Genomic DNA, 12096 nt, shown 5'->3' with positions numbered 1-12096 from the left:
CCAATTCTTAGTTACAGTAGGTAGTTGGTCCGTGACATGCTATACTACCTGGAAGGTTTTCATGTGGTGGCTCACAGGACAAGAAACAACTGTGACTGAGAGTAAGATCTTTGGTAAATATTTGCGGAAATATTACCATTAGGAAAATCCAAGTGTCATAAAAAGTAATCAGTGAGTATCTATGTACTGTATATCCATTCATCTATTTTCTATAGTGTTTGTCTTGGGCAAGAGGCAGGGTACACCTTGGACTGCTTGCCAGCCAATCACAGAACAGACAAGTCAAACAGCCATTCACAGTCACATTAACGCCTGTGGACATTTGAGATTTTTAAGATAACCTAACATGCATGTTTTTTGAACGTGGGAGGAACCGAAAGTACCAAGCTGATATACGAACCCTTAATCCTTAGAACTGTGAGGCAGATGTGCCATTGACTGCTCCCCAGTGCTTCCATATATGTGGATATTTCATAATTTAAACAAGTACATTTTAATACTTATACCTCCCCGAAGTGGACCCTTGCTAAGAACACATACACATCAGTCACATGGTTAATAGAAAATTTAGAGTCGCAGGGTTGTTAAACTCATTTTTTTTGCAGGCCACATTGTGGTTATGGTTTTCCTCAGAGGGGCTTATGACTGTAAAACCATAAAAATCTTTAACCGCATCATCATATTTACACATGAAATTTATAAACTAGTTTTGGAATCAGAAATGAAGGGTAATGGGTTTTTCAAGTATTGCTGATGTTTAGTAACACAGAAATGCTTGCAATATCTCAGCATCATCATTTACAATATGACAATTTGAAATGTTGGTCCAGATTTGAACAAAAATCATGGAAGTTGATGTGCATAATTTGCCTTCACCGGCCATATAAAATCATGCAACGGGCTGCATCTGGCCCTCCGAGCCTTGAGTTTGACACCTGTAGTCAAAAGTATTCAGAAACCTGACAGTTCTTGGAAGCATGCTTGTAACATGAATAATAATAATAAACTATTGAATCTGGGTCTTTATTGTCAATATTTAGGGAGAAAATGAAGTCTACCCCCAACTTATTATTGTTTCATGAATGATGTTTAATTTGTATCCACGACTGATTAATTTCATCATTATTATATTTCTAATCAGCAAATAGGCTTGGTCATCACTTTGACCTAGTGGTTAGTACACCCAATTTATAGTTCTGAGGTTTGGGTTCCAATCTCAACTCTGCCCTTCCTTCCTGTGTGTAGGTTACATGTTCTCCCCGTACTTTTTTTTCTGGGGATTCCATCTTTCTCACAAGTTGTCGAACATGCAGATTAGGTTAAGTAAGTGAAAATTCAGAGCTCTGGGCCTTTCGACTTAAGCAGTTCCACCGTGCTTATCATGACTGTAAAACCAAGGTGAAATTCATTCCTGAGCAGCGAAAGCTTCGAGGTGCAGACGTCTGTTCTGTTATGTCAAATATGTCAAGCGGCTATGCGACGGGCATTTATGTGCACGTTAGAGTCTTAACACCCATGTTAAACCTTTATGTGCTGAATAATTTTTTTTCACCTCCTGCGCCAATGAGTCATACAAACACAGATGTGGCCGTTGTGAGGGAAACATTTGACTTTGAAACAGTAATTTTACTGTTTACAGTAATTTTTATGAGTTCCTGCTATCACTCGCAGACTTCTTCGTATATGGTATGTTACTTTATTGTACAGTTAGGAATGGTGTGGGTGATACACTGCTCAAATGTGACATTATGGGATAAATGTTGATCGTGCCTTTGTTGCCGATTCAAAGGTGTCTGTGATTGTCTTCTCCATCAAGAAGCCTGGACTTATTTTAAGCCAGTGATTCTAAAAATGTGGTGCATCAGCTTTTTTATGGTGCAACGCAAAGTCGACTATTCAATCCCAGGGTACAACTGTTGCTGAAGTAGAGGAAACTTTTATTGTACTTTATGGACTTAAGCGCAGTGTGAATGTTCTAACTACACCTGATTTTACAGGTGTACTACTTCTTTAATCCAATAAAGTTATTTCTTTAATTTCATGTACACTATAATAGATGCAGTTTAGTTGTATTTAACATTTTAAGTACAATATATTTGCTATTCCTAGCTGGAAAATGTTGGCCTCACAGTTCTGAGGTCCCGGGTTCAATCCTGGACCCGCCTGTGTGGAGTTTGCATGTTCTCCCTGTGCCTGTGTGGGTTTTCTATGGGCAACCCGTTTTCCTCCCACATCCCAAAAACATGCAACATTAATTGGTCACTCTAAATTGCCCCTAGGTGGGATTGTGAGTGCGGCTGTTTGTCTCGATGTGCCTTGCGATTGGCTGGCAACCTGTTCAGGGTGTACCCTTCCTTCTGCTCTAAGACGGCTGGGATAGGCTCCAGCACTCCTGTGATCCTTGTGAGGATAAGCCACTCAAAAAAAAGTATGGATGAATGGAATAAATTACTGTACCCCGGCCTCATTTTTTTCTTTTTTATTTGTTAAAGCTGTAATCCGCAATCTCTGGCACACCCCTAGTGCTGGAATTCAACATGACTAAAAAGCCTTTGTCGCTTTGTTATGATTTCGGCTAAGTGCTTGTTCGGCGTTGGTCTTGCAATCTCGCATGCTTTCACGTGTCTTTCTGTATGGCTCAACCGACCTACGCTGTCCATATACTGGATGCCCCTGCCTGGATGTAAAATATGATATTTCTATCATATCATTTTAAAGTACCCTCATGTAATCCAGTGCAGAATGTATAGGATAGTCATTAGATGTTGAAAAAAATGTGTATCACAATGTATTTCAGAAGCTTATAGGCTTAATTGGCATTCTGTCATCTACTCTTGTTGTGGTTTTTATTAAAATTAACAAAAAATAGTTCTGGATTGTAGGCTAAGCCTTTAAAGATAGAGTACTGTGTTTTAATGTTGTTATAACGGTGTTATATGGAGAGCTGATAATTTACGGACATGGTACTTGGTATAAAAACTTTGAGACATCTTGCCAGATGTTATCTGCTGTTTTTTAAACCCCAACATATAGAAATAAGAGTGCAATCCTTATATGAGTTTTTGATATTTTTCCATTGCTCCCTCTATCTCTACACATTCACATCCTGACACTGGCAACCAAGTTAGACTTTATTATTTTCCCCTGTCATTCCATCCTTAGTTGCACAACAGTTTGGCTCCAAATTTGCATACCTTCAGATCCATCCAAGTGAAAACCACCAGAGGCCACTTTTTATGCACTTCTGTTGTGGTAATATGGTCTTTGTCCCTGAACACCTATGCTATGTAACGTTTAATTAACGTTTGTTATACCCTAATTGCTGTCCTCCGTTTTCACATGCAGGAGGCGCACACATTCATCAGTGCGCACGAAGCAGATGATGTGACAGAGGAGAAAATAAGAGCTGAGCTCAGCAAGACCCAAGCGCATCCTCAGTGGACCAAGAAGAGCGCTAGGTTCTCAGAAAGGGAGGACATAGTTGTGAGTACATGGCAAGCTTCCTCGTGGCCACTAGATGGTGGCAGAGTCTTACTTTGTAACTCATTTGTATGACGGTTGAATATCATGAAAAACGTTGATGAATTTAATGGACTACAACCATTATTATGAATCACAAATGACCTTCATAGCCCCGTAGCTCAGTGGTTAGAGCACTGGTTTGGTAAACCAGAGGTTGTGGGTTCGTATCCCACTGGGGCCTCCACTCCCTGAGAAGGGTTGCGTCAGGAAGGGCATCCGGCGTAAAAATTGTGCCAAACATATATATGCGTTCATCTGAGATGACACGCTGTGGCAACCCCGAAAGGGACAAGCCGAAAGAAACACACACACAAATGACCTTCATAATTGTTATAAAGGAAGACTGTTTGATACAGGTTTTGTATTGTACTATGTTGTGCAGGTGCAGTGTACCTAAAGACACGGCAGGTAAATATAACGTTTAATCTAAAAATGTTATTTTTACTCTCAAGGGTACAAACTACAGGAAGACAAATGCTGCAATGGAGATGAGACTTATCAACAGAGACTCCTTTTGGGCACGTGCAGAGGTATTTTAATCAAGACTTTTGTTGTATAGTATTACTTACTGCATCGTCACATGAGCAGTACTCACAGTATTCTTCATTTTGTCAGCGAGAAGAAGAACTGAGGAAGGAAGAGGAGAGGAGACGAGCTGTTGATGAGAGACGGCGGCTCGAAAGAGAACGTGTTTTGAAGGAACGGCAGGAATCAGAAGAGAGGGATCGAAAAATGAATGAGAAACTACAGATGATAGAAGAGCAAAGGTAAAAACAAGGCCCTTCTCCTCGGAGTGCAAGCACTGAGTGGATGTGCATTGTCTTATGTGGCCGAAACGTGACTTGAAATGTACAGCTGTTTTTCACTCGGTTTTACCATCTTGCAGACAAAAACAGGCAGAACAAGAGGAAGAGCTGCGGAGAAAGGAAAAATTTAGATGGGTGAGTGACATGTTTTCTCATCCATCCATTTTCTGTAGCGCTCGTCCTCATGAGTGTCGCAGGTTGAGCGGGAACCTATCCCACCTGACTTTGGACAAGCGGCATGATACTAAGGTTGTGTGTATGCTGGGACCTCAGGTGGCTTGAGGCGAGAGGCGTGGTACACCGTGAACTGGTCACCACCCAATTGTAGCGCACACAAATATTCATTCACACTCACATGGATGCCCACACGTGATAATATTGTACTTTAGAAAAAAGAAAATACAGCAATTAAACAACTACATAGAAGGTGAAGAAGAAAAAGATTGCCAAAATTTCTGTGCTTGAATTCAGTGGACATTGTGCTGTTCCATCTGGTGTGTGGGCAGTATAATACAGATATACAGTAGATGGAGACAGTAACAATTGCTCAGTAAGATCCAGTAATAGTAGTCATTCTTTACAGAGAAGAAGATATGCTTGTGAGTATTGTAATGCTACCTATCTACATGTGTTTCTTCGCCATTTACTCATGCCAGTGATAAAATCCAAAAGTCGGAACACGCTGTAGTAGTGGAACTTGTGTAAAATGAGGATCAGTTGCACATCAACCAAATTGTTTAAATGTGTCAGGAGCAACAGCAGAGAGAGCATGAGGAGGACATGAGGGCTCATCTGAGAAGGAGCGAGTCCATTGAGAAGGCTGCTGTAAGTCAACAGTGAATCATGTAGCAGCAACATATTAAATGGTACATGTTGGCTGTCGGTGACCGCTATGCATTTGTAGGAGGCAGCAGTGTTGGTGTCCCAACGGTCCATGAACCCTCGGGAGTTCTTCAGGCAACTGTCATCATCGTCCTCACGAAGTCCAACCAGCCCTGGATCTTCCCGTGCTGGTTTGTATACACCAAGTATTGACTATTAGATGCATTGACTGAAAAGTCTAGTTGAGCAAACGGTCCTATGACATGAGTCTACAATTTTTCCATTTCTATGAGCAACTTTTACACAGCAGCAGAAGTAGTAGTAGTAGAAGTAGGCATGTTTAGTATCATTTATCAAGATTACACATTTTTATAGCACAATAATGATTTGCTTCTTTTGCTTAGAACAACATAACTGCCATAGTTGTAAGCCTAGCCTGCTAACATCCAGCCATCTGGTCAGCCGAGACAGAGAGCGTGTTTGTGTAGATTCTCAGTCATCCAGGTCATGGTTCTCCTCAAAGGTTGAATCGAGGCGGCTTCTCTTGTTTGTTGATGTTTCACTTTTAACCCAAAGGTCTTCTTCAGTTCTAAATTTCAAGTGTGGAGTCTGCTGCCTCTGGTAGATCGTCAGAGAGTGGTTGAGCAGGTTTTTGTCCTTCGTTGAGAAACAGCTTGATTGATAGATAGATGAAAAATAAAGCTTTATGTGAGGCAAGATTTTACAAAGGGATAAATTAAATGTACTGTGTTAAAATATTTTCCTTGTTGCTTCTGGAAAGTGTGTGAGGAGTGACTCATTGGATTAATGTTGCAGTAAAGGAACTCCGTCATAAGAGGACCCCGTGTAATACTTGAAATTTTAATTTGAACCAAATAAAACAGTCAAGTCCACCAAATGATGGTCTTCGCCGTAACAGTTTAGCTTATCCTGGTTTACTACCATACAGAAGTCCCTCATGCTCCTAACGATGCTGTTTGTTAGCGTGTCCCATTTGGACAGATACATTCAATGCACCATTGTTTTCACATTTTTCAGCGGTAACTACTTCAAACTGAATTAAGATGAGTGGATAATGGAAATATGGCATAAGTGGTCGACGCCTCTCTGTTTTTTGTATACCAAACTGCCTCGTTATGATGTGAACTTCTGCTTCCCCCAGGCAAACCATTCAGACGATACCAGCGCAGCCTGACTGACACCGCTTTCATCTTCTCCAAAGCACAGGACAACACGCCACCCTCCCCACTCAACTCTCCCCTCATCTCCCCCTTTTCCCGGGCTTCTCCATCCCCCATCAGTGCCAGGTCACCTCCTGCAAGCCCCATTTTTTGTCCTGTCCTCTCTCCGACCGGGACCAAAGTCCCACATGCGTCACCGCCCACGTCCCCGCTCCATCGTGCCCCTCCGACTTCAGCCCCAGTGCCTATCGTGTCCCCTGCTAGCCAGCAGCATGTTGTTGAGACCAAAGCTCCATCACCCACAGAGCCTTCTGCACCGCCAGTCTCTATGAATCTGGAAGCTTCCTCATTCTTTGGCTCGGAAACAAGTAATCCTTCTGAGTCGCTCCCCGGGGTTCTGCCATCCTCACCCCCAAATACTCCAACTGAACCAGAGTTCTCCACTTTCTGCTATGAAGGTCCACCTCCACAGCGTCCATCATCTCCCCAACCTGAGATACCGCCACTTAACACAGGTAAGGTAACGACTCGTGAAAATATACTTTTTAAACCAGGGATGCCCAGACTTTTTTACCTCAAGATCTACTTTTCAACTAGCCAGCCTCTCGCGAGCTACTGACCATGGGGAAGGGGGGGTGATGATGATGCTCCCAAACCGTTTTAAGGTTCATGTTATGTTGCCTCCAATATTTAAAATACAGAATTAGCTTTTTGTGCACTGTATTATCTGTGCCTTCATTCGGGATCAGCCTGTGCCAAGGTGAAATTTTAAAATGACACACCATCTCATCCTGCACTTTTTACTTTGGCTTCAGACCAGACCTTTCTCACTCGGAAAAAAGAAATTCTGGTCCAGTTTAACCACTTTTTCTTCGATTATTCACATACTGCGACAATCATTGCATCTTAAAACAACAGCATTTCTTTTTTAACTTTCTCCATTAATATCAAAAGTAAACATAAGCAGCATGCTCAGACTGTGTTGCTAACTAAAGCAGCGTGGTGGATGTCACTATAAAACACATTGATGGGCTGCATAAGTACTGTAACATTTGTAATTATGAGTGTACGTCTTAAGGAGGGGGTGTGTGTGTGCGTAAGGTAAAGTAGGAAAAAGAGTGTGGCATAGCAGTATTGTTAGAGAAAGTTCAGTGTGCCAGCGGCTTCTTCTTTTCAATTCTTACAGTACATATGTGAATTGTGCCATTGGCTGTAACAACCAGCCATCCCTCACTCATTGAATCACATTGCAAAATGCCACAAACTGAATAGCTGGATGTTATACTTTCAATTTGCTTTGGATTCTTTTTTTTTTTGGAGAATATCTGCATCACTGGTGCACAATTGCGCACGCGCGCAGTTTAGAGGGAACATTGGTTGATGTTTTTTTTTCTTTTTTTTTCCGATCAATTGCCCAAAACTGCATCGCGATCGACGCATTGAGCACCCTGTTCTAAACCATAATAACAAGTAATGCTTCTAAAGCAAACTACTATTTGTGCTCATGAATTTGGTAAAGAATTATGTCACCTATTTTTTTCCTTTTCAAAAATTAAAGACTGAAGTTGCATGGACGCTTGTGCCAAAGTCAAATCCACAACATTCCAGACAGTAAACGCTGCCAACAGAGTGAATCAGAGTTCTAACCCTAACCCTAACCCTATTGCTACAAGGCAGGCACAATAAAAAGAAAAACTTATTCTACCTTAAAGTATAACACTGTACACTTTGATGCCATCTTACATTAAGTTATACGTGGCTTTTATGTATATCTAAATGTTAAAATTTTGTATCACCTTTTTTTTTTTTTTTTTACACATCAGACTTTCCTACATCCTTGTTTGTGCATACTGACACTGGCTACAAAGCACAAGCTGTACTGCTAGAAGTAGAGGAGGAGGAAGAGGATGTGGCAGTGAATGAAGAGGAGGAAGAAGATGTGCGAGAGAATGAGGAGAACGTAAACATAGAGGAGAAGGAAGAGGAGAAACCTGAAGTACAGACGCAAACTTCTACATCCATGAATGAACAAGTCCAGGTTGAGTCAGAGGAGCAGGTGCAGGTGAAGGAGGAGCAGATGGTGCAGGAGGAAGAGTCAGAGCAGGAAGTCGAGCTTGCGTCCCCAGAGGAAACAACTCAAGACATGTGTGGCGATGAAAAGGAGGTCAATGAAGAAAGGGAGCATAATGACCAATTTGACGACCGTCAGAGCCTTAGCGATCTTCCGGAAAAAGATGAAAAGTCCAAGCTGACAGGTATTTCTGGTTTTATTTGTCACAACGTCATCAGTATTCGAATGCCAAACAAATTTTGATGCAATAAAAAGATGAAGGTCAAACCTCAATTTCAGGCGAGGACCGCATTTGTCAGACCATTAAGCTCGAGACTGTGGTCCTGCCAAGCAATGGCTTCACAAATGGAGAAGAGAACGGCATTGGTTTGTTGAAACTACAATACAGTACATAGAACATCATTTCCTCTACTTGAAATGTTACCACTGATTCCTGCTCTGATGTTCTTCAGGGAGATCTCTGAGCCCGTCTGATGCTGAAATCAGCTCACCAGAGCTGAGCGGGTGTTATGAACTTCACAACGCTGCGGAGAGCGATGACATTGGCGAAGAGAATGAGATGTCAGAAAATCGACAAGAGGTATATATTCCTACCCATTTAGTTTATTATGAGAAGGGTTGCAAAGGGAAAGAAAATCATTCATAGGAATTAGGGAGATTAAACTGTGAACAAGTAATTTAATGAACACATTTCACATTCAACCATCAATATTTTTTTTTTTTGGTCATAATCAGACATCAAAGCAAAAGGGCAACTCTCCTTGCAAACATGGACTTGAATGAAATCCAGTTGTTTTAGTCAGGATTATGCCAAAATGTACTTTGCCCAACTACATTTATGACTCAAAGTTCAATTTTATGAATCCTTGGATTGTTCCCCGTCACATGCATGTTTTTGGAATGTGAGTGAAAGCAGGAATATCCACAGAAAATTCATGCGAGCTGGGAGACAACATGCCACTCCTGATCAGAATCATTCGTGGAAAATGAAACAATAACAATCGTGAACTGAAAAAAAGCGTGGTATAGAGTTATTCTAATGTCACAAACTATTGAAAGTAATCCAAATAAAAGTTGAAACAATTATAAGGTAGATTTAAAATAGCTATGCTCTTGTCAAAATTGTTGGAAGGGCAACTTGATCCTTTTTGATAAGTTCCACAAATATCCCTTAGATGGCAGCAGTGCTCTTTTCAAACCGTGCTACGAGACGATAAATCATCAAGTAAAATGTGAATGAAGAGGTTAGACCAACCTATATGTTCTTTGAGAGGAGGCAAATCCATATTTTATATTTAACACTTATGGTAACAATGGGGTGCTTTGGGGAAGAACTTTTCATCAAAGAATAAAGTCACACTATAATTTTAATTTCTCTCAGAAGGACCTAAAACCACTAACATGCTCCTTGACATCCTTGCATATGTTTCATATTTTCTTGTGACAATTCTGTCTGTCCTGTTGCCTTTCTGTTGGACGTTGAGCAAGTTTGTTTCTATAGTTACACTTTATTTGCTAGTGTTGCTTCAGTTTTTTGTTTTGTTTTTTGTTTTAAATTGGGCATGTCAGTCAAGCCCTGTTTCTACCATCAAGCCGGTCCTGATCCTACACGTGCCTTCTTCTAGAGTGACCACGTGACCTGTGTATTAATAACCTATAACAGTTGTAATAAAGTTGAGGCCTCGTAGCTCAGTGGTTAGACCACTGGTTTGGTAAACGAGGGGTTGTGGGTTTGTATCCCACTGGGGCCTCCACTCCCTGAGAAGGGTTGCGTCAGGAAGGGCATCCGGTGTAAAAACTGTGCCAAATATATATATGCGTTCATCTGAGATGATACGCTGTGGCGACCCCGAAAGGGACAAGCCGAAAGAAACACACACAACAGTGGTAATAAAGTTAAATATTGTACAACTGATTTTTAGTCATATACACTTACAGCACTGGATTAAAGAAAAGGTTTAATACACTGTAACATTATACACTGTTTAAAACATTTTAAGTGATTCTTTCACTTACCCCTAGTCATGTGCCACTTTATAATTATTTAATTAATTTTTGCCACACGTTGCAAATCAAAGACCTAGTAGAAAGAGTTTGTTCAGTTTTCTGTTTTGAGCTCCAATTCAAATCTGTTCCTTGTTCTTTCTTTTTATTGTATTTCCTCTGAGTGAATCTGAGACTTTCAATTATTTTGCCAGTGAGATCCCGAGTTTTCTCCAGCTCCTGTGGTTTCATTTCCACCTGTCGGACCATATTTGTGATGTTCCTTCAGCCTTCCTCAGGCAGTCACACTTTTCCCCTATGACATCACCCAAAAAACAAAAACAAAGCCAGCAATGTTGTCAGTTTCCATAATGTGAGGCTCGTTCTTTGACTTTTATAATTATGCGAATATGTAAAATCCCATTCACCCTTTGTTCTGTGAATGTTCTTGATTTTTAAAAGTTATTTCAATGTCTTTTTTTCATTTTTTCCTCTCCACTCAAGATTTTAGCGGTGCAACAAATGTGTGTCAGAGCTCTCTACGACTACCAAGCAGGTAAAATGCCATTTCGGGGATAATCTCCTCTCCTGTGCACATAAAGTGTGTCCACTTACCGTAATGACTGTGTGATTAGCGGGTTTTCACAGTATATTATCTTGCGGTTGCCACAGAGGACGACTCTGAGATCTCTTTTGAACCTGGTGACATCATCCGGGACGTGGAAACGGTGGATAAAGCTTGGTGGAGGGGGTGGAGCAAAGATGGCCGGCAAGGCTTGTTCCCTGCCAATTATGTGGAGCGCATATAGCATGCACACACACACACACACACATGTTCACACCCTCAGGGACGCCGTTATCCCTCGCAATTTAATCACTGTCTTCCCACCAAATCTTTGGATTTGTCAAAGTGTGAAGAAGATTGTGTGTATTTTCATGTCCGTTGTTTGTAAAAAATATCTATACAATATTTTTACACATTACCGCTTACAAAACCTCATATTCTCAGAAAAAACAGTCAGGACCTTTTTTTTGTGGGCGGGGGACCAGAATGTTTCATCAAAGAATGTTGGTGGGCAGGATCACATCACAATTACAAATGATCACAAACTTGCTTTTCCTTGTAAGATTGTACAATATTATTGTGTTTTATGTATGTATGTATGCGTGTGTGTGTTTTAATTCAACATATCATAAGCATCTGGTTTTCATTACTCAAACATTACTGCTCTTAACTTTACAGTGTATAATCAAGATGTACGTGTACGTACACTTCAACTTATAATCAAATGCCCAACTTTCCTGAGATATTTTACAGCACTATATTTGTTACTGACAGCCTTTCATATCTTGATTAACTGCTGCGGAAAACAACAGCAGGGTTGAAAGCCTCCACATTTGCCTGTATCCATCTTTGAAACAATGCTGTTTTTTGTTGTCATGGGGATGTCTATACTTGCATCGTTTGATTAAGTTCTTTTGTTCCCCCTGGATTTTAATTAAGCCGTGTAACACAGAAGATATACAGGAAAACATCTTCATTCTATAATCAGTTGAAATATAATCATATACTGTATATAAAAATGTATAGCAACAACTAATGTTTAATTTTTTGGTTGTGTTTTGTATGTTCTTTGGTTATTTGCTTTGTATTTACTCCAGACTTACAAAAATAGAGCATCCACAAACATTTTATTAAAGTGTTCCTGTC

The 12096-nt window shown here is 40.6% G+C and overlaps 1 protein-coding gene across 5 annotated transcripts in view; it reads left to right on the top strand.

Annotated features, from left to right (window-relative positions):
* The window catches only part of si:dkey-40c11.2 (drebrin-like protein), a 45807-nt gene extending 33711 nt beyond the window's left edge, over positions 1–12096 (top strand). For 2 of the 5 annotated variants that reach the window (XM_061817801.1, XM_061817806.1), the window contains exons 5-16: positions 3346–3483; positions 3975–4052; positions 4138–4289; positions 4409–4463; positions 5079–5153; positions 5233–5341; positions 6313–6846; positions 8155–8586; positions 8664–8768; positions 8855–8982; positions 10890–10941; positions 11058–12096. In XM_061817801.1, coding sequence (XP_061673785.1) covers positions 3346–3483; positions 3975–4052; positions 4138–4289; positions 4409–4463; positions 5079–5153; positions 5233–5341; positions 6313–6846; positions 8155–8586; positions 8664–8768; positions 8855–8982; positions 10890–10941; positions 11058–11194 — 1995 coding nt within the window. In that variant the 3' untranslated portion in view covers positions 11195–12096. Of the gene's footprint in view, positions 1–3345; positions 3484–3974; positions 4053–4137; positions 4290–4408; positions 4464–5078; positions 5154–5232; positions 5342–6312; positions 6847–8154; positions 8587–8663; positions 8769–8854; positions 8983–10600; positions 10868–10889; positions 10942–11020 lie in introns of those variants that run through there. The other 3 variants (XM_061817803.1, XM_061817802.1, XM_061817805.1) reach the window with 3 other exon arrangements.

Source organism: Syngnathoides biaculeatus, chromosome 4, assembly GCF_019802595.1.
Source record: "Syngnathoides biaculeatus isolate LvHL_M chromosome 4, ASM1980259v1, whole genome shotgun sequence".
NCBI classification, from domain to species: Eukaryota; Metazoa; Chordata; class Actinopteri; order Syngnathiformes; family Syngnathidae; genus Syngnathoides; species Syngnathoides biaculeatus.
This window is presented reverse-complemented; position numbering and strand designations above follow the sequence as displayed.